The following is a 23,589-nucleotide window of genomic DNA, read 5'->3' as shown; positions in this document are numbered from 1 at the left end:
TGTCACAATTTCCATTTGTATTATAATTCACGTTCTCCACATTGATAGAATGGGTCAAATCTTAAATTTTTTTAAGTAGAAAATATACACGAATGCAATGATGGACTGCTGATTGATTAAGTTATTTGGGGCGGGAAGGTAATACCCAAAATGGCCTAGTCGGAAGGGAATTTGTTCTCGTGAGGACAGAACTGTGTTAAAGTCTATCAAAATGGTTTAAGTACAGGGTACAGATTTGTGTGTGTGGCCCGTCTTGTAGCTGTGCCCGTTCATCTCGACAGCATTTTTAGTATAGCTAAAACTTGAATTAGAGATGCAAACAGGTCAGAGAGACATCAGGAAGAACTTTTGCAAAACAGACTGGTAGATGGTTGGAACAAGTAAGAAGGCAGTGGATGCCAAAACTCTCATTAATTTCAAAGTGACAGTACAGGGAAGACAGGACACTAAGCGTAGCTCTCATCCTGTTACATGGAACCTGTAATATTGTCCGGGTTATTAAAACATTCCTGAAGAAATTATTTATTTAAAAAACTAGTAAAAGTTGTATAATGATAGAGAAAAAGCATCATATATTAAAGCAAATAATTTTCTAAATAAGAAATGAAGATTTAGACAGCATATTCAAGAAAAAATCTAATAAGATATAGACATAGTACCGTTATCTTTAATTTCTTTGATAGCATTTATTATATCAGCCATGAGGTGTAAATATGTAAATAAAATATGACTGTATATTTCTAATTAGTGTAACTATACATCCTATTCTGATATCTCGGGTAGCTAGTCCTCAAGTACCTGTATGTATAAAGGCATTAGGAGATGAACACAGTTTGAGAACCTTAATTATATTATTGAGCTAGGCAATAGCAGTCGACACAGAGCAATGGATTTACAAATCGGCAAACAAAATCTATTCACATTTTCAGAAAAGTATTTTCAAATTTTTGTGATGTTTAACCAGGTCCTCTGCCCTAAAAAGAAATTTGGGTTTAATTATATTTTCACCATGAAATTTGTTTTAAAAATCAAAACAAAATACAATGGCACAGCTGAAAAGAGCAGGTGTTTTTTCAAACTAGAAATGAGAATTTAAACATTTTATGATGACATTTCGATCCTCGGTAGGGACTGGGCTAAAATTAGTACTGCACCTAAAGGGGTTGAAGTAAAAAGGTTCTATAATATCAACTTTAGGCATAGTGAAATGACCCACCTAACACCATTTTTGCATTTTCTGGTAAAGTTTTCGAATATGCACAATGCAGCCAGAGAAGTTGTTAGTTTCATTGAGTTTGTTCTCTAGTTCTTGTAGATTGGAAATTTCCGGAACTGAACGAAGAAGACGATACTTTTGCCCCTCAATCGTCAGTTCCAGTATGTATTCTTCATTGGGCTTGGATCGATTCACCTGTAACAGATGAATGCCGTATTTTATTTAATATACAGTAACTAGCAATTCCCCACCTGTAAATACTCATTGGCAATACAGCCATCACACCCCCTATATTTTAATATTCTTTAAATATACCCTCATATATATCAACACTGTACATATATTCTTATAACCACTGTTCTTAAACACTAGCATCAACAATTCTGTAGCAGTATTAATATAAATTTCTTTTTAGCTTTTAACCACTGAACTGTGCCAACCGAGTATTCTCAGTCTGTGGGAAACTGCGCCAACTGAGAAAACTCTTTTTTTATTTTTTCGCACCCCATTCTAAATGTGCGCGAGGTTGGTTGTGTGCGAAATGGACTCTTAGGACCTCCAGTGAGAGGCAGCCATCTTTAAAAAAAATTCCCAGAATGCCCTAGGGCTGCTGGCTGGGTTAGTACCAAGTGAGCAACCATGGGAGGCACACGCACCTCTGGCTCTCAAACACCTGTCCGACTGCAGTGTTGAAAGATCGCACGCTGTCAGAGAAATTCAAACCTTATTGTTTGAAGAACATAAGGGTCATAATATTGGTGAAGTTAGGCGCAATAAGGACCTAACACAAAGGTCGGATGCAAGTGATACAGCACCTATGAGGACGATGCAGAAGGCGTATCCAGTTGTAGCTTTAAGCACCACCCTTACCCACCTATGCCGTCTCCAATTTATATAGATGAAACAGATAAATCGTTTTCTGTGTTCAGTGATGATGCATCTGATACAAGTAGCATAGATGAACAGTGTTACCAGCTTCCATGGTAGTGTTTTCCATAGATATTTTCAGGAATAGCTGAATCTCTTCCAGAATGGCTTAATTTCTTCCAGAATACCTGAATTTCTTCCAGTGAGGGGAGCATTACAAAGCGATCTTTTCAAGACAACCTTACAAATTGATCTTTTCCTATAATCTTTTCAAGACTACCTTGCACTTCACAAGCTTACCTTGAGGTGATTTTAAGGCTTAGTGACCCAGCGGCCCGGTCATCGACCAGGCCTCCTCGTTGCTGGACTGGTCAACTAGGCAGGCTGTTGGACACGGCTGCTCGCAGCCTGACGTACGAGTCACAGCCTGGTTGATCAGGTATCCTTTGGAGGTGCTTATCCAGTTCTCTTGAACACTGTGAGGGGTCAGCCAGTTATGCCCCTTATGTGCAGTGGAAGCGTGTTGAAAAGTCTCAGGCCTCTGATGTTGATAGAGTTCTCTCTCAGAGTACCTGTTGCACCTCAGCTTTTCAACGAGGGTATTCTGCACATCCTGCCATGCCCTCTGGTCTCATGTGATGTTATTTATGTGTGCAAGTTTGGGACCAGCCCCTCTAATATTTTCCATGTGTAAATTATTATGTATCTCTACCACCTGCACTCAAGAGAAATACAGATTTAGGCTCTTTAGTCGGTCCCAATAGTTTAGATGCTTTACCGAGTGGATTCTAGAAGTAAAGGTTCTCTGCACTCTCTCCAGGTCAGCATTTTCTCCAGCTTTGAAAGGGGCTGTCATTGTGCAGCAGTATTCCACTCTAGAGAGCACTAGCGTCTTGAAAAGTATCATCATTGGTATAGCATCTCTAGTGTGAAAGGTTCTTGTTATCCAACCTGTCATTTTTCTTGCAGTTATGACGGCTACTTTATTGTGTTCTTTAAATGCAAGGTCTTCCGACATGAGTACACCCAAATCCTTTTCCTGGTTGATGGGGTTCTGGGAGTTCTTCTACTCCCCAAGCCCAGCCCGAGGCCAGGCTTGACTTGTGAGAGTTTGGTCCACTAGGCTGTTGCTTGGAGCGGCCCACTGGCCCACATACCCACCACAGCCCGGTTGGTCCGGCACTCCTTGGAGGAATAAATCTTGTTTCCTCTTGAAGATGTCCACGGTTGTTCTGGCAATATTTCTTATGCTTGCTAGGAGGGTGTTGAACAACCGTGGACCTCTGATGTTTATACAGTGTTCTCCGATTGTGCCTATGGCACCCCTGCTCTTCACTAGTTCTATTCTGCATTTTCTTCCATATCGTTCACTCCAGTACGTTGTTATTTTACTGTGTAGATTTGGTACTTGGCCCTCCAGTATCTTCCAGGTGTATATTATTTGATATCTCTCTCGTCTTCTTTCTAGTGAGTACATTTGGAGGGCTTTGAGACGGTCCCAATAATTTAGGTGCTTTATCGCATCTATGCGTGCCGTATATGTTCTCTGTATTCCCTCTATTTCAGCAATCTCTCCTGCTCTGAAGGGGGAAGTGAGTACTGAGCAGTACTCAAGACAGGACAACACAAGTGACTTGAAGAGTACAACCATTGTGATGGGATCCCTGGATTTGAAAGTTCTCGTAATCCATCTTATCATTTTTCTGGCTGTCGCAATATTTGCTTGGTTATGCTCCCTAAACGTTAGGTCGTCAGACATCATTATTCCCAAATCCTTTACATGCTGTTTTCCTACTATGGGCATATTTGATTGTGTTTTGTACCCTGTATTATGTTTAAGGTCCTCATTTTTACCATACCCGAGTACCTGGAATTTATCACTGTTAAACATCATGTTATTTTCTGATGCCCAGTCAAAAACTTTATTAATATCAGCTTGCAGTTTTTCAATGTCTTCAACTGAGGAAATTTTCATACTGATTTTTGTGTCATCTGCAAAGGATGATACGAAGCTGCGACTTGTATTTTTGTCTATATCTGATATGAGAATAAGGAAAAGCAGCGGTGCAAAGACTGTACCCTGAGGTACAGAGCTTTTAACTGCGCTCGGACTAGATTTTATATGGTTGACTATTACTCGCCGAGTCCTGTTTGACAGAAAACTGAGTATCCTGCGTCCTACTTTACCGGTTATTCCCATTAACTTCATTTTGTGTGCTATCACGCCATGGTCACATTTATCGAAAGCCTTTGCGAAGTCCGTGTATATCACATCAGCATTCTGTTTTTCTTCTAATGCCTCAGTGACTTTGTCATAGTGCTCAAGTAGCTTTTCGTTCTACGTTATGATTTGACTGTTTTGTACGTGGTTTCCGTTTTTATATTTTCATTTTTTCCGTAGCACATGAGCTGGAACTTATCTTCGTTAAACACCATATTATCTGAAGCCCATAGAAAGACCCGATTTATGTCTGATTGGAGGTTTGCCGTGTCCTCTATGTTGTCTACTCTCATAAAAATCCTAGTGTCATCTGCAAAGGATGATACAGTACTATAGGTTGTGTCCTTGCCTATGTCCAATATGAGGGCGAGAAAAAGTACCGGAGCATGCACAGTATCCTGGGGGATTGGAAGGTCAATACATCTTTGTTCCCATAGAGTCTGCGATGCATGGCCTCTGGGGCAAGAGTGCCTTGGGATTTCTCAAGGAATTGGGCTCCAAGCTCATTGACGTTACCAGGGACCCAAGAGCTGCCAGTTTTTTGTTTCAGCGCCTCAGTGTGGCGATTCAGAGGGATAACGCCTGCTGCATCCTCGGTTCTAGTCCTGAAGCGGAAGAGCTTCAAGAGATCCATAACCTTTAAGCACTCTTTGTATCAACCAATGTATATCTTGTAACCCTTAAACATATAATAAAAGAACAAATAATTGAAAATATATTTGTGGCAACTCGAGGTGCTTGAATGGCCCGCATGACCACCTCTGGGAGCTTCACGCACGGGCAACCAGTGACGCCCCCTTCTCCACGTCCCCACAGCCAAAGTGAATTTTTTTTTTTTTTTTTACATGTTCAGGGAAGGAAATTTATCATTTTACAAAGATAAAAAAAAATGTGAACACTTGATTTTATGCAAACGGGGGGATGTTATAATAAACTCTTTACTTATTTTTACTAAATTTTACTTATAAAATGGGTCCATTCAGGTCACTGCTAGTTTGCCAGGCTTTGGTTGACTAATCAGTAGTCTTCATATGAAGCCTTTTTTGAGATTTTCTACCCTCCAAGCCTGGCTCAGGTACAGGTATGTTTGGTGATAACTTGCTCCATCAGGTCCACACACTGAACACAACTATGCTGATCTAGAACTTTCTGCATAAATGTGTCCATTTTCTTCTTGAAAACTTCCACTTCTGTTATGGCAATATTTCTTATACTTGGTGGAAGGATGTTCATGTTGCTAGCAATTCCCATATATAAAATAAACATTAAGATATAAATATACAAGCCTACCATTATTAGGCTTGATAGTAATGGTATTACTAACCATTTCACTTACCTGAGTGAATATGAAGAGAAGGGTATTGCGGTTGGTGCATTTCATGTTTAATCCAAGATGGGACTGGAACAGCAACGCACCACGTTCTATGTTGCTCATGGATTCCTGCAACATACAATTACAATGAGAAACGCTTGTCAACTATTACTAAATGTGCTTCATGGCATGAAGAAAACAATTCTCAAAATGCATTTGTTATACAGATGTTAGTTAACTTATTCATCAGTGTTTGATAATACAGAGATTCAAGTAGACCAAATACAGCTTAGCTGGATGAAGTTTTGGGACACATTCTTATATGCAATATAGTCGACTCCTGGTTTTGTTCAGTGTGATTTGGAACGATTTGTGTTTTCGTCGATAAAAATGTAAAACACATTTCAGTGAAGCATGGTTATATGCCGTTTTTGTGTTATTATAAATCATAATTTATCAAACTTTTTCATAATTTTTTTATTTCTTAAATGCTTATACAATATATAGAATTGAACTGAATACAAAATTTTCAATAAAGAATCTGCTGTACTATTCCTGTCTGGAATTTCAAAAGCTGGGTCAGTGCACTCTGCACCATCTTTCCTTGATTTTTCCCGATTATACGGTATTTCATTCACAATCATTTTAGTCAACTGCCAACGGGCCACCAACAATTCTGTTCAGTACATACATTCTTATAATCAGTGTTCTTAAAACTCTCACTCTCACACTCTCACTCTTTTACTCTTTCTCCCACTCTCAATATACACACCTAATACAATATGATTATGGTAAATTACAAAATATGTACTGTATCATGAATATTACAAGATAATACTAGTACTACAGTACTATTAATAACACTTTGGCTCGGTAACAACTCAGCATTGCGTCGTCCGTTAAAACCTGTGCCCAGCATTCGCACTTTGCTGTGGGAGGGGCGCGCTGCGGTTTTGGACCTTATATGCCTTATATATAAGTCGTAAAGAGTATACACATTTTATTGTGCTTGATTAGCGATCACGGGAGTAATGCGATGTCACTTTGTTTGCTGTGGGTGGTACGTCGGGCTTTTGGAGTTTATATTTACCAGCTGGAGGTGGGAGTAATGGAATACCAGTTGGGGGGGGGGGGGGAGTAATGGAATACCTGCTGGGGGGGGGAGTAATGGAATACCAGCTGTGGGAGCAATGGAATACATGATTCACCAGGATGGTACACAGGCTTTATACACACTGCCTACGGTGAGGTAGACACATGACACCAGGATGGTATACAGGCTTTATACACACTGCCTACGGTGAGGTAGACACATGACACCAGGATGGTACACAGGCTTTATACACACTGCCTACGGTGAGGTGGACACATGACACACCAGAACAGCTTGTCTTTGTCTACATCTCTTGCCACTTGTGCTCAGTTACACATACGCCATTAACAACCATCAGCAATTTACCTTTGTGCTTTTCTCTGTGTTCACCACCACCTCCTCCTTTTCTTTCACTCTTTTCTTAAGTTCATCTAGTTTCTCCTTTAGCTCATCTCTCTCTGTGATCTGGAAAGTAATAAGTTATTTAGTTTTGTGTTAAATTTCTTAATCTTTAAAGACAATAAAATGTCTTAAAGATTAAATGAAACACTACTTTCTGAACACCAGCATTAACTTCCTTAAGCTTAGGCCACCCATACACAAGGGACATTTAAGAAACGCTAAGCTACAGTGAAAATTTTGACTCGCCAGGATCCATCACAATATCACAATGACTTGTCCCATCAACAGAGCAGGATGCATATGTGGGAGATCACAGATCTACCCACTGCCAGAATGAACCACATGCTTAAATCAAATTGAAGTCATAAAATACCCAATCTCCTTCTCTCAAATGTTGGATCACAGAACAGAACCTCTCAAAAAGTAAACAACTCATCACATTAACTCCTCAAAATGCCACAGGATGGAGGCCTGAGTAACTCGGGGCTAATGCCCACTCACTTGAGCTGGTCAGTAGAACAATGGTCTCGCTTCATGCAGGTCGGCATTCAATCCCCGACCGTACTACAAGTGGCTGGGCACCAGTCCTTTTCCCCCCCACCCCCCCATGTCCCATCAAAAATAACTATCCTGATCCTTTCCCAGTGCTATATAGTTGTAATGGCTTACTAATAATAGTTGTACACTATGTACACTAATAATAGTTGTAACTCCTGTGTTGGCTATCCACATCCCCCACTTCTGTGGCTGATGCGAGACCTGGCGGTCATGAGACTTTGGCTTCAGACTTGTTTCAGTGCTGTGCCTTGTGGTGTGGTCCTGTCCTCGGTGGTGTGCGAGCTAGGAGTAATTTCACCGGTACTCAGGCTGCATGCACCTAGGGTTCTCTTCCCTAAGTGCCCTGTAAGTACTGCCCTTACTTACAGGGGTAACAATAATAGAGGCACTAACAACAACTATAGGGGGTAAGAATAACAACTACAGGGGTAATAATAATACTGTAACACCTATTGGGGTAATAACGGGGGAGGGAACAATGACAAATTTTTTTCAGAACAGCAGGAACAGGGTGGATCCAGACACACCAAGACGGGACCGGGGATCTGAGGAGCAACACCACCACCAGGCAGCAAGACAACCCCGACAACAACAGAGTGGCAAGATGGAAGGCAAAGAAGGATCAGTCGCAACGGGATACCAGACAGAAGGAGGGACGACCAAGACAGTCATCTCCGAGGTATCTCTCACAGAAAATGAACGAACCCTGCTGGAGAAGGGACTTTCATTTGTAGTAGGCCCACCAGCCAGGAAGATATGATGGAAGACAATAGGGATCCTCTGCACAAACCTGGAGAGTCATATCAACCAGGTTTGGAGCAAACTCCAGCAATAGCAAGGCAAGTTACAACAGGCACCAAAAATTTAAAAATCTTGATTACAAATACTTACCTGCACCCAGGGAGAATAAAACAATAATCAGCCTACAACCTGGATGGGCTTAAGAGAAGCCATACAGCAGATAAAAACGGACCTTAAAAGGAGAAACGGCCACTAGGAGCATCTGTAACCTACCGAAAGAGGAGAGAGAAGCCTTAGCCGGACTCAAGCTGCGGATGGATATCGTCATCAAATTAGTGGACAAGGGAGCAGCAGTTGTAGTGTGGAATAAAGAAAAGAACATTCTTGAAATGGAATGTCACCTAGTAGATGGAATCTCGTACCACAACACTGAAAACCAGGAAGTTGCACTGCGGAATGCTCACATTCGGAGTCGGCGGATAGTAATCACTCTGAGAACATTTACCAGGGCAAGAGAGGAGGCCTCATACAAGCCACAACAAATCTACATACCTACATAGCACAGAAGAAACCCTGGATCCCCAGCTAAAAAACCTGTGGGACATGTACAGGGATAGGGGGGGGGGGGGAGGGGTACCCAGAAGATATTTTGCACACAGCTCAGGCAAAACTGCAAAGGAAGACAAGGGCCCAACTCCTTGAACCACCTAGGCCGAGGACTGTGGACAAGAGATGGATTCTTCCCACCCTGTTTTTTCCAGGCTTAGCGAAACGACTCAAGATGATGTCGGTAGTCTGGTCCTTGTTGAGAGAGACCTACGAGGAACACCCCCTCGTGGCCAGAATTTCCTAAGGATCCACCCATGATCGCATGGAAAAAAAAAAAAAAGAGGTGAATCATTGAGAGATCATCTAGTTAGGGCGGGCCCCTGCCCGTTGGCCTAGTCAAGGTGAACCAGAGAACAAGTGTAGGTATAGATACAACCAAACTAACCTAACCTGACACAGGAGGGCAACATCCTCCTCCTGTAGTTTTAGAGAGTCTGAGTACTTAGAAGGGCCTATATTACACACCTGGCACCTGTATTCTTTAGTACACTTGACAACTATGATCTTCAAGCACCAGCCAAATACAAACCTTTTCACTGATTGCCACATTAATGAGCTCCAGGTCTTGCATCAGCTGTTGAATCTCTTGTTCCACCCGATCTTTGTCCCCATGGACATTGCTGATGTTTATACGTATGCTCTCTACTCTCTTCTCTAATTCTGCTATATCATCTGAGAACAAAATTGTATGTACAGTATGTAGTAAACCTAGTATGCAATGGGGCATTTTTGCCTAATAACCAGGACACACTTCTTATTTTCTTGTATCTGCAAAACATTGCATGCAATTAATGAAATTAGCATTACAGTGCAACCTCGATTCAACAAACTATGAGACCAACCCCAATTTATGTTGCAGCGAGGGATTTTTTGCAATCACGGACTGCTACCAGATAGGGGTCTGGTAGCCGAGTGGACAGCGCGCAGGACTAGTAATCCTATGGCCCGGGTTCGATTCCCTGCACCGGCAGAGACAAATGGGCAGAGTTTCTTTCACCCTGATGCTCCTGTTACCTAGCAGTAAACAGGTATCTGGGAGTTAGACAGCTGCTACAGCTGCTTCCTGGGGATGTGTGTGTATGGGGGCAGATAAAACAAAATTAGTAGTTAGTAACAGTTGATTGACAGTTGAGGTGGGCCAAAAGAGCAGAGCTCAACCCCCTCAACAAGCACAATTAGGTGAATACAACTAGGTGAATACAGATGGTTCCAGGAGGCCCATATTTATGAACATACACTGGGAAATCTCAAAATTAAAATGAACCATAGAAATTGGTTTTAAATGTGGTCAATGGCTTTCCCAAGGCCCCCAACTCTCTTTCTTCTAATGTTGCACCCAACATCAAAAATCATTAAAAACATGAATGGAGTCATATTAAGAGTAACCATTTATACCCTCATGTTTACCATGCTCTATGGGGTGACTTCGTTGAGTGAAATTTTAATTTCAACCTGTCATATGAAGGAAACCTACCAAGAGAACCTGTCTGTAGAGATTTTATTCACAACTAGCATATTTCCCATGCCCTTTCCTCAAAACCTCGTTTTCAGAGAGAAACGAGCCAATATATAAGAACGAAAACCAGGAAATCTCAAAATAAAAACAAACCATAGAATCTGGTTTAAATGTGCTCAATGGCTTTCCCAAAGCCCAAACTCTTTCTTGTACTGTTGTGCCCATCTTCAAAAATCATTAAAAATATGATTAGAGGCATATTTACAGACCTGCCATTCATACTCTAATATTTCCCATGAACTACAGGCTAATTTAACAAAAGAAATCTTTAATTTTAACCTATGATATGCTGGACAAGTTTTCCGCCATTCTGTGAACTCGGCCCCAACATCCTAAGGAAATCCGCACATCTCCCACTTCAGCAAACAAGAGTTCGTGGAATCAGGCAAGTATATCTGGCCTGGAAAGTGTGTTCCAAATGGAAATTTGCCGAATCAAAGGTTCGTTGAATCAAGGTTCCACTGTACAATATATTGGTTACATTAATAATTAATTTAAGCCTAGTTTGACCTATAGGAGAAGTTTAGGAATAACAGACATATATAGCTATGTCTGGTTGATAAGTTAATTTGGGGTCAAATTAAAAGTTTTGAATATCATTTACTGCATATTAATCTGAACACATCAATCAATTAAAAAGTTGAAATAAATTAAAAACTCAATTTGGCATTCTCTCCCATCATCAGTTTGATGATGAAATAGAAAGACAGAAATGATGGCTGTGTCACTGTGCCAGTGAAAGAAAACTCTAAATGTAGAAGAATTAATACTTAACCCATAAGATGTGGACATAGTAATTACCTAGATGTAATTACAGAAAGAGACCTTACCTGGAAATCAATCATATACATAATAACAAGCACACAGTAAGGTTCTCAAATAGGACTGTCATGTGTAAAAATATTTTTTAGCTTTTATAAGCCAAAGAAATGTTACAAGAAAGAGTTGGACCTAAAGAAAACGGCACCGAATGTAATGAAATGACTCTTTGCTTGGGCCTCGGTGACTTCCAGTATATAGCTTACAGAGATAGTGCCACACACACACACACACACACACACACACACATGAAATAAAGAGTGAAAAGAGTGAATATTTAAGAGTGAAAAGAGTTGTCGGAAAATCCGACACCATTTAATATATCATACAGACAGATAATAATTTCTGCTGTATTACCAACAAGTTACCCATAGAAAACGTAACTTGTAGTGGAATTACCGTCTAAAGAAAACGGGATATCATCACCACATACTATTATATTCTCCACCTATTATGGTGGGAATTATTCTTAAATACATTAGTCTTTGGACTTTACCATCATAAAAACATCTTATATAAATTAACTTAATTATCAATATTAAAGTAGAGTAAATGTGACCCTTCTATCACTTTCTGAAATGTGGACAATGTAAGCCAGGCGTCAGAGTGAGGAGGAGGGCAGCCATTGTTGTTATACTAGACCAGAGGCTCACACGGGAGCAAATTCGGCTCCTGTTAAATTTACTTGGACGTAGTGTTATGGAACCCAAAAGTGTACCATTATCAACACGCTGTCTACAAATTCAAGTTAAGTGTCTATCCGAAACCCATTATCTATCATTAGTGGCCATTAATGTCATTGGGTAGGGTTATCCGGTTAGATCACATGGAAGCCTCAAACTAAAGGTAATTAAGCCAGGTCCTCATGTTCCATGTAGTGTTTTCTCTGATATAGCTTGTCATATATAGGATTCTGGCTTCACAGCTAGCGCACTTTTGACAGGTCAAGACGAGGATGCAAGATTATGTGCACCAGTTACTGGGTGATAGAAGCTACCTCAAAGAGGATAATTTGGTGTCTACACTCTAGTTATACCTGGTGGACTAACCTGCTGTACTATAAGAGAAGGAACCTCATCAATGTATGTAGCTATTACTGTAATTTGATTGGCTGCATATGTGTAATATAAACCCCCCCTAATGTGTAGAGGATCGATTTGTGAGATTATGAGATTATTGCAGAAATACAGTCCACTTAACATTATACAAATTGCTATCGAAGTATATAAATTAACGTAAATATAAATTCATATAAATTAAATAAATATAAATCTCACAGGTCAGTTCCCACAAGAGTGAATATTTAAGAGTGAAAAATATTGAATATTTAAGAGTAAAAAATAATGTGAGGGGGGAACATGTTCATAAAAGTTGTATACACTAATATCAACCATCTCAACAAGAGCAAGAATGACTCCAGCCTCCTGAAGCAGGGCCTGGGCCGCATGAGCCCCAGGAGGTGGACGTCCCAGTCCCATACCTACAGGTTCCAGAATGAGATAGTCACAGCCCCCTTTCACCCGAGGCCATTTCCTTCAAGACCAAGCAGAAGGAAGAGTGATAATTATTAATTATTATTATTATTATAATTATTATAATAAATGTTGTATAGATGGAGTGAGATCAAAGATACTGGAGTCAAGTGATGTAATACAGCTGCAGACACCAAACATTGTAGCACTCACGGAGACGAAACTTGAAGGCGATATTTTAAATGAGGTCATATTCCCAAGGGACTATTCAGTCTGAAGACGGGTCAGAAAAATTAGGAAAGGAGGTAGTGTTGCTGTGCTGGTAAAAGAACACCTAAAGGTAAACTAAATAATGATTGCCAATCCACGAGAAGTTGACATAGTAGCACTGGAGATCTGCAATCGGGATGAAAAACTAATAATCATAAATGCACATAGTCCACCACCATGCAACACATAGACAAAGGAAGAGTTGGATAATAAACGAGAGGGTCTTATAACAATAATGAGACATTATAGCAGTAGCAGATAAAGATAGATCACGAATGTTAGTAGTTGGAGACTTCAACTTCAAATCCATAGGCTAGGAGACATATGAAGCTAGAACAGAGAAGGTTTAGACCTGTAGATTCGTAAACCTCATCCCGGAAACATTCATGTATCAACTCGTTAAACAAGCTACGAGGATGAAGGGGATGTTCCCTCCATGTTGGATTTGATATTTACCAGAGAAGAGGAAGAAATATTTGACATTCAGTACCTACCTCCTTTGGGTAAAAGTGACCATGTCCATTTGAGAATACCGTATGTAATGCATTATATTATAATCTGGAAGAAAAGGAAGTTGAAGCAGTTGAAAACCCTGATTTCAGGAGAGGACATTATGGGGAGCTTAGAAATGTCTTTAAGGAATTTGAAAGGAAAGACTTGCTGTTAGGCAAGGAAGTAAATGAGATGTATGTCAAGTTTTGTGAAATATATGATAAAGGCACAACAAAATTTATACTAAAGCAGAGATGTAGAACTAGAAAACAGCATTGGTTCAACAGAAAATGCAAGAGGGCCAGAGACCAAAGAGTCCAAAATGGAATCAATACAGGAAGAGGCCAAACCCCTAAACATACCAGCGATGCAAAGATGCAAGAAACAGCTACACAGCAGTGAGGAGAGAGGCCGAAACAAATTTTGAGAAAGGGATAGCGGACAAATGTAAAACAGAACCAGGCCTATTCTATAAATTCATAAACAAAAAAATTGCAGATAAATGATAATATTCAGAGGTTGAAAATGGGATACAGATTCAGGGAAATGAAAAGAAAATGTGTGAAACATTAAACAAAAAGTTCCAAAGTGTGTTTGTACAAAATTAAATCTTCAGAGAACCAAACACACACAGAATACCACAGAACAACATAGATCACACAGAGGTATCCAGAAACGAAGTGGAAAAATGCTCAAGGAGCTAAATAAGAACAAAGCAGTTGGCCCAGGTGGAGTTTCACCATGGGTTCTGAGAGAATGTGCACCCAAGCTCAGCATTCCACTTCAACTGATTTTTAAGGCCGCCCTTTGTACTAATAGATGTATGGAATTATGCTAACAGTTCCAATCTACAAAAGAGGCAGCAGGGAAGACTCCCTCAATTATAGACTTATCTCATTGACAAGTGTAATAGTCAAAATATTGGAAAAATAATTAAAACTAAATGGGTAGAACACCTGGAGAAAAACTATATAATAAGACAGACAGTACTGTGTAGTTTTCGGTCTGGAAGATCCTGCATAACAAATTTACTCAGTTTCTATGATCAAGCCACCGAGACTTTACAGGAAAGAGATGGTTGGGTTGACTGCATCTATCTGGACCTAAAAAAAAGGCTTTCGACCAGAGATCCACTTAAGAGGTTGTTCTAGAACCTGGAACATATTGGATGAGTGACAAGTAGGCTTTTAGTGACAAAGAGTGACAAAGTTTATAGTCTCCGTGGCGTAGTAACTGAAGTAAATGACAGATGGGTGGACAGCGCTTCGGATTCGTAGTCCTGAGGTTCCGGGTTCGATTCCCGGTGAAGGCAGAGACAAATGGGCAAAATGTTTCTTTCACCCTGATGCCCATTACCTAGCAGTAAATAGGTACCTGGGAGTTAGACAGCTGTTACTGGCTGCTTCCTGGGGGTGGAGGCCTGGTCGAGGACCGGGCCGCGGGGACACCATGCCCCGAAATCATATCAAGATGACCTCAAGATAGTGGCAAGACACTCGCCTGGCATTCAGCGAGCGCTTTGTCCTGGGTTCGTATCCTGGCCGGGGAGGATTTACTGGGTGCAAATCCTCAACTGTAGCCTCTGTTTAACTCAACAGTAAAATGGGTACCTCAATGTTAAAATGATTCTTCGCAGGGGTCGTATTACAGGGAACATAGGATTAAGGACTTGCCCAAAATGCTACGCGTACTAGTGGCTGTATAAGAATGTGACAACTCTTGTACAGTATATATAAATAAAATAAAATAAAATAAAATGAATGAAAAATTTTCTAACCGACAGAAAAATGAAGACAGTAATCAGAGAATGTATCGGGCTGGAGAAATGTCACGAGTGGAGTACCACAAGGTTCAGTTCTTGCACAGGTAATGTTCATTGTCTACATAAATGATCTACCAGATGGAATACAGAATTATATGAACATGTTTGCTGATGATGCTAAGATAATAGGGAAGATAAGGAACTTAGATGATTGTCATGCCCTTCAAGAAGACCTGGACAAAATAAGTGTATGAAGCACCATTTGACAAATGGAATTTAATGTGAATAAATGCCATGTTATGGAATGTGGAATAGGAGAACATAGACCTCACACAACTTATAAATTATGTGATTAAACTTTAAAGAATTCTGATAAAGAAAGAGATCTAGGGGGTGGTTCTAGACAGGAAATTATCACTTGAGGACCACATAAAGAACATTGTGCAAGGAGCCTATGCTACACTTTCTAACTTCAGAATTGCTTTTAAATACATGGATGGCAAAATACTAAAGAAATTGTTCACATTTTTAGTTAGACCAAAGCTGGAATATGCAGCAGTTGTATGGTGCCAATATCTTAAAAGCACATCAACAAACTGGAAAAGGTGCAAAGACATGCTACTAAATGGCTCCCAGAACTGAAGGATAAGAGCTACGAGAAGAGATTAGAGACATTAAATATGCCAAAACTAGAAGATAGAAGAAAGAGAGAGGCAATATGATCACTACGTACTGTTGTGACGGGAATTGATAAACTTGATAGAGAAAAATTCCTGAGACTGGAACTTCAAGAACATGAGGTAATAGATTTAATCTAACTAAACAAAGCTGCTGAAGAAATATAAGAAAATTCACTTTCATAAACAAAGTGGTAGATGGTCGGAGCAAGTTAGGTGAGAAGGTGGTGGAGGCCAAAACCATCAGTAATTTCAAAGCATTATATGACAGTGCTTGGAAGATGGGGACACCCATAAGCATAGTTCTCATCCTGTAACTACACTTAGGTAATTACACACTAATCATATCTCTAGGCCCTGTGGCCACCCAATGATAGCAAGCTCCCCAAAAGAAGTAAGGCCCCAGGCCTGTGTAGACACAAGTGAATGTGCTTTAGCGCTTTGGTTCTGGACGTCACTGAACCTGTAGCAATTGTTGAAGAACAGAAAACACTCCCTTCCAGACACCTAAAGAACGAGACCTAAGGGTGGTTTTGGATAGCAAGTTGTCACCAGAGAAACACCTAAAGAACATTGCGAGAGGAGCGTATGCATCGCTTTCCAACTTCAGACTTGCTTTTAATTATATGGATGGTAAAATACTAAAGAAACTGTTCATGACATTTGTTCATAACCAAAATTTTAATATGCAGCATTTGTATGGTGCCCAAATCTCAAGACGCACATAAAGAAACTGGAAAAGGTGCAACGGCATGCTACAAAATGGCTTCCAGAACTGAAAATCAAGAGTTACGAGGAGAGACAGAGGCATTAAACATGCCAAAACGAGAAGATAGAAGAAAAAGAGGTGATATAATCACCACTTACAAAATACTGTACTAACAATAATTGACCAAATTGACAAAGAGGAATTCCTGAAACCAGCAACTACATGAACAAGAGGACAAAAAATCAAGTTAAGGAAACGGAGGTGCCAAAAAATATTAGAAAGTTTTCTTTTGCAAACAGAGTGGTAGACAGTTGGAACAAGCTAAATGAGGTGGTGGTCGAGGCCAAAACTATCAGTAGTCTCAAAGCGTTATACGACAAAGGGTACTCAGAAGACAGGACACCACGAGCTTAGCTTCTCATCCTGTAACTACACTTGGGTAATTAGTCCAGTGTGCCTGCCTTTAATACACAATAGTAATATAACATGGCAGAAAATGTGGGTACAGTACATATCTACATTTATCAAAATAGCTTTAGCATATTGGTGTTAATGAATATAAATTTTTTTACATAAAATTATGCTACAACTTACTGCCATACAAAATTTTGAAAAAAATTTGACCAATAATTATCGATACCTAGTAAACTCCTGCACTATATGTGAATTGGTAAATTAAAATATTGTATTAACAGAGCCTACAATACCTTTCGACTTTTTATTGAGGCTTTGACGAAATTGGCTGATTGAGTCTGCTGCATTGGTGAAATTTGACAGGATCTTCTGTAAAGTTTTCCTGTTTGTTAAACATTTCTGCTGAAAAATCTCCAATTCTGAATCAAAGTCGGTTATTTCAGCCACTGGCGCTGTCATTTTGCAAAGATGCCTTGTTCCTCGGAATCCTAGAAAATACAAAATTAAAACTAATTTCAATCCCATCATACTGTTTATATACAATTTAGATACACAAGTACTGTAGTATGCTCTTTAAAACATTTTTATTACATGTCTAGCAAGAAACATGTTTTACTGCTCATTCCTACTTTTTTTTTTTTTTTTTTGCATTGCCAGCTGATAAGAGATCTTGGTGCTTGGTAGTGTGACAATGGTGGCTTGTAGTGTGAAAGTGTTCATGACAGTTCCTGATTCATCAAGTGTTCTGACAGTTCATGATTCAGACAATGAAATACAAATGCAGATGATGAGTCAGAATAAGTGGCTGAAGATATGGTGACCAAACCACACATCACAAGACAGAAAAACGACGACATTTCACATGACTTGATAATCAGCATTCTGCCCAAAACACTGTGCATACAAGTGGCTTTACAAGACTGTAAACACAAACACAATACTCTCTCAAATCCAAGGGACCTTCTTGTAAATATTATATATAAATAAAATAAAATGAAATAAAATAAAATAAAATAAAATAAATAATGGCCCAGGACAGACCGAAACGTCGTCGTTTCTCCATCTTCTGATGTATTTTATTGATGACCACACCACACAAGTCAAACTGTTTATCAATGTGTGATAGTGTTTAAAAATACTCAAATACAGTAAAATAATGCACTAATACTATCAAATTCATAAAAATCAATCGGCGAATGAAATGAAATGCTCTTTTCTGAAGGCCTTCTTAGTACCACAACTGAGCTTAAGTGCTAGTGTAGCCAAGCTTTAGAAAATCACAAGAGATCTTTGAAGGGAGGGAAGCCCGAGGATCAAGAGATTCTTTTCAAAACCACCCAGAAGGGCAATAAAACAAGTGACTGCTTGACATAGCTCTCGACCTGCTAGAACAGGGCTTCACAACCCCTACAGAAGGGAACAAGATGGAAATTGGTAGCTACTAAGAGGTCTATCAGAACAGGGGAGCCGAATCACCTTGGAACATGGATCAAGAGATAAAGTGTTAACAAACAAGGCCTCAACCTGAACAGCCCATCCAGCATACAAATGAAGTCACACGACAGTATGATGCACCCTCATCCACACACACTAAACAGTAATAGTGGGGAGGAGAATAAAGTTAACAAACAGCAGGGACTCCTGCAGACTATAAACTGGCCAGCTAGCAGACGGGTGAAAAGGTATAGAAGTTCGTCAGTGCACTCCACAGGAGTGGAGCAAACAGCTTGGGAACAGCATCCACAACTGCAGCAGCAGACTAGCTAGAGGACAAGGAATCCCCAGACCAGGAAACTGAGATCAACTTACAACTGCTCCGAGAAGACCTGCACTGCCATGAACTGAGAATCTCTGCCAAATGTGTGTAACTTTTGTGGTATAACACAATGAATGCCAAAGTCAACTTGCGCACCTTGATGTGGAGCTGCCAAGCCCGGATATAGTGAGGAAGTACACAAGTCAAAAAAGCTGTCATTTGTCCAAAGGAAACAATGGTTTGTTCCCAGTCGGGATAAAGTCACAGCCTCACAGCGCAGCAATAGAAACTGTACCTACACTCAAATAGGTTTGGGTCCACTTCAAATGTACAATTCTGGTTTCTGGTTTTGATCACAACAGGATCCAAAACCAATCCTGGCAAGCCACACTTGAGAGGAAGATGCAACAAAAACATTTCTAAGAGCTGAATGAACAAAAGATGGACAAGGTCTGTAAAAGCCTGTTCCACAGGAACAAGGGATAATGACTACTTGGACCAGTCGCAAACTGACAGACATGCCAGGTGCAAGGACAACATCTTGGCAATTCGCACATCTTAACCTGACCACGAACATCCAGTGAGGGAATGTGTATGTGGTCACAGATAACAATCAAGTTAATGCAACTTAATCACACTGTCAGGTAAAGAACAAATTCTAAAAATCAGACAGGAAACAGCACTAAGTGCGCTAGTAACAAAGCGCAGAGCTATGTCAACTGCCTACCAATAGAACTTTCAGCAGACATCAAATCTAATGTACTACCTGGGAGCGAGTTAACTTAAAGAGGAGCCAACCTGAAGAGGAGGAACCTGAACCCCTCACAATAGGAATCTCTAATGGAGTCAGGGGCACACAAGCAGACCACCATCAAAGGTAACCCTAGCACACAACCAGAGCAAAATAAAAGGCAAGGAATATGCAATATGGGCAGCCCAAAATACAAATGTGAAGCACAAAGGAAAAAAGAAAAACAATGACTCCCATAGAAGAACAAAAATATAAAAAAAACCACATATATATTGCATCCAAATCACTCCATGAAAGACAGCAATATAAAAAAGTTTGATGTAAGCATGTCGAAAGACCTTATTATTTAAGAACACAATAAAGTAGCTATCTCAACTACAAGAAAAATGACAGGTTAGATACCAAGAACATTTCAAACGGGAGATGCCAAACCAATGATGATACTTTTTAAGACACTAGTGCTCTATAGGGTGGAGTATTATTGCACTCTAACAACCCCATTCAATGCTGAAGAAATTGCTAACCTGGAGAACATGCAAAGGTCTCTTACTGCCCAAATCCACTCGGTAATACAGTACATCCAACTTATTGGGACTACCAGTATTTAAAAATTTTAAATCGGTTCTAGAGTGCAAACGAGAAATGTATATAATAATTTTGACTAGGAAAATATTAGAGAGATTGGTTCCAAATCTGCACAGGGAAATGATTCCACAGGAGACCAGAGGGCATAGCAGGAAGAGCAAAATAGCACTGTTAAAAAGCAGAGGTGCAATATGTACACAGAGATAACTATCAACTTCAAGGGCCCAAGATTTTTCAACACTCTCCCTCTACATATAAGGGGCATAATTAACTGACCTCTGATAGTGTTCAAGAGAAAATTTAATGAATGCCTCCAGAGCATAACCAATAAAAAAAACCAGTGTTGAAGTAATGAAACGCCATTTTCTGGGCGAGACCTGGAAGCTCCCCGGAGTTATCCAGCTGATATGGATTTTCCCTCTTTTATCATTGTCTTTGGGTAGTTAGCTCCGGGGAGCCGAAGGGGGGGGGGCTCCTAGAAAACCAGCGTTGAATGTAATGAAACATCATATTCTGGGCGAGACCCGGAGGCTCCCCGGCACCCCTCCCTCCCTCCCTCCGGTCAGCAGTTCTTTTTGTATGTTTTTGACATCCAGCCTAAGAACTGACAGGCTCGGGTAGCCGGCGGGGGGTCTGGGGCTTTTCCTTCCACCTCCAGGGGAGGACAGGGGGGGGGCACAGACGTCGGCACGTTGGTATTGAGACGACGTCATGCTCGTTTGATCATTTTTCTCCGTGGAGATTTCTAGCCTCTCGTTCGGCATTGGGTAGCATTTCTTCGCCAGAATGGGGGGGAGGGCATCGGGGCGCCTATCTTTCTGGATGCCCGACCCGGTCGATGGCAGATATAGAGTACTTCTAAATCGTATATAAGGTGTGTCTATAGGCCATAGCTCCTCGCATTTCTCTGAGGGGGATCAGGTTCTGGCTCGTGGTCCCCGGTACGCCTAGAACTCCATGTACATTGACTCATGCCCAAAGCTTATACTGTACATCCGTATCAGCCGGATAGCTCTGGGGAGCCGAAGGGGCTCCCCCCAGAAAGGTTGTGATTCATTGTCAGGCTGCAAGTAGCTGCATCCAATAGCCTGGTTGACAAGACCACCAACCAGGAGGCACAGGAACATTGATTCCTGGAACCAACAACAGGTAGACATACCCAACACCACTTAGCCTAAACTGTGAAGCAACGGGAAGATTCAGCAGAGTTGTATAACAAAGACAGGCACCAGGTGAGATGGGCAGCAGGCTGGAACAACAGGTGACCTGGGACATCCTCTGGAGGTTAAACACATCACAGTTAGGGTAATTACCCCCATGGAAACAACTGTCTTATTTCAACCAGACACTTGGTTTGTCGTGCCTATCAATTCTGGAGGATTTTTCTTTGTTTTGGGTAGAATCTGAGAATCCCAGGGTTCCCCTCACCACATCACAAGAGCCAGATTCTGGTTCTGGTTCCTGTAGGTCAGGGTGGTTCTCAGCGATAATAAGGCATTCACAATTAGCAGCAATCACCCTGAAGGTGCTAATGACCTGGGATATCACATGATGACTGCAGGTAAGATTGTTCAGGACATTATTGGTAACATGACAGGAAGGTAAACTGGATGACAAGGATGACACTACACCAAAAACTACATAATACAAATCCCTTATGGCAAACAATAATCATGTGATTAAATATGCTTCAAACTAACGATCCTGATGTTGGAAGTTTATATCCATATTATAAATGGAACAAAAAGCCTTTTTGTTTTTACCAAGGTCAATGAAAAAATGAAACAGGCTTAAATAGATACAAATTTGATGATATCTGAAATCCAAGGATTCTCAGACAGTGAAGCTTTAACACACAGCAGTCAAAGCTGAATTTGTTTAGTTATTGTACAGTAATTTTAGTTAACATTAAATTAATCTAATTAGATTAAATTTAAGTTAGGCTGCTAATTGGCACATTTCATACTTATTATGTCAAATACATACAGTATTAAAGTTCTTCAGTTCTAATGTGTACAGTACAATGTTACTGTACTAAAAAGTACAGTACTGTATTGCTCCAATCCGAGTGTGATCAAGACAATTTTAAACTAAACTATGATTAGTTATCATTTCTTCTAGTTCAGGTTTTAATTTTTTGGATGCTACCTACCATAATGTATTGTCTGTTACTGTATTAATGAAAGTGGAACTATGAACTATATTGGTTGCGATAAAACAATAAATATTAGTTTACGTAATGTATCATGAGAACTTCGGTACACTCAGATTTAACTTAACTCAGTTGGGGTCAGCCCCATATGAACCTACTTAGTAAGAAATCTGTGAATCTCAAAATCAATTGAAAAGGCAATCAAAACATGTCAAACACAATGCCATCTCACATATTAATATCAGACCTCACCAGTCAGTAGTTTCCAAGAACGTGGGTGGGTTCCCAAGAACGTCACTGAACGTGGGTGTCTTGTTTTGGTATCTGGACTCGAGGGATGCCTCCCACAGTAGCAACTTGTAGCTTACTCCCAAGGGCATCTTGGCAAAGGAAGATTACTTTACTAAATGAAGTGAAGGGGGGCTTACCTGTGGGAGATGGCAGGAGAGCAAGGCCCTGGGTAAAGTGGCATCAGCTGAGCACTAAACACCAATTCAACACAGGCACAGTGAGATCGTGGTACAGCCACCAGGTACTGTAGAGAGAAGCCGACACCCTGTTGAATCACGAAAAGCCTCAAAAAGAATACAGGTACCAGTATTAGCAATGGACATATTGTACAGTATTGGTAAAGAAAGCCATCAAGGAAGCAAATAAGCAACCATTATGGAAATTAGCAGCGAGTTATTTGGCTAAATTTAACCAACTTTCAGAAACCCAAGAGAAACTGGTCTTGTAACTAGGAACATGAGACACCCGAGTTGATAAAGCCTGTGACCCAATAGCGTTAATAGCATTTAAATAGCACTGAAAAGCAGCCACAGGACAGTACGATGCACCTTATCTTGAGGTTATCTTGAGATGATTTCGGGGCTTTAGTGTCCCCGCGGCCCGGTCCTCAACCAGGCCTCTACCCCAAAGAAGCACCCTAAACCCTAGACAAATCACCCTAGACAAATCAAAGGGATGATAGAAAGAATATCTGGCTCCAGAGCCTACTGTTAAGTTCCCAGAAAAGGCAGACCCTAAAACCACTTCAGCCAGCCCCTTATATGCCTACTTCATGTCTACTCCTCTGGGTTCTTAACCTGAAGGATGTTTAAGAGCTCAAACCAATGAGCTAGGCCAAGTAAACAAATGCTGGAAGCAGCAGCAGGTCAATAGTCACACAGAAGCAGAACTTTGCACCAGTGTT

The 23,589-nt window shown here is 40.5% G+C and overlaps 1 protein-coding gene across 5 annotated transcripts in view; it reads right to left on the bottom strand.

The window, feature by feature from the left end:
- Positions 1–510: 510 nt before the first annotated feature.
- LOC123767886 (kinetochore protein Spc25) overlaps positions 511–23,589 on the bottom strand; it is a 31,639-nt gene continuing 8,560 nt past the window's right edge. The window contains exons 2-8 of one of the 5 annotated variants that reach the window (XM_045757930.2): positions 22,823–22,950; positions 21,402–21,520; positions 17,444–17,638; positions 9,549–9,691; positions 7,076–7,174; positions 5,641–5,745; positions 511–1,411 (exon numbers count right to left, since the gene is read on the bottom strand). In XM_045757930.2, the coding sequence (XP_045613886.1) occupies positions 1,217–1,411; positions 5,641–5,745; positions 7,076–7,174; positions 9,549–9,691; positions 17,444–17,609 (708 nt within the window). In that variant the 5' untranslated portion in view covers positions 17,610–17,638; positions 21,402–21,520; positions 22,823–22,950 and the 3' untranslated portion in view covers positions 511–1,216. The remainder of the gene's footprint in view (positions 1,412–5,640; positions 5,746–7,075; positions 7,175–9,548; positions 9,692–17,443; positions 17,639–21,401; positions 21,521–22,822; positions 22,951–23,589) is intronic. The other 4 variants (XM_045757931.2, XM_045757928.2, XM_045757929.2 and 1 more) reach the window with 4 other exon arrangements.

This window comes from Procambarus clarkii, chromosome 58, assembly GCF_040958095.1.
Source record: "Procambarus clarkii isolate CNS0578487 chromosome 58, FALCON_Pclarkii_2.0, whole genome shotgun sequence".
NCBI classification, from domain to species: Eukaryota; Metazoa; Arthropoda; class Malacostraca; order Decapoda; family Cambaridae; genus Procambarus; species Procambarus clarkii.
This window is presented reverse-complemented; position numbering and strand designations above follow the sequence as displayed.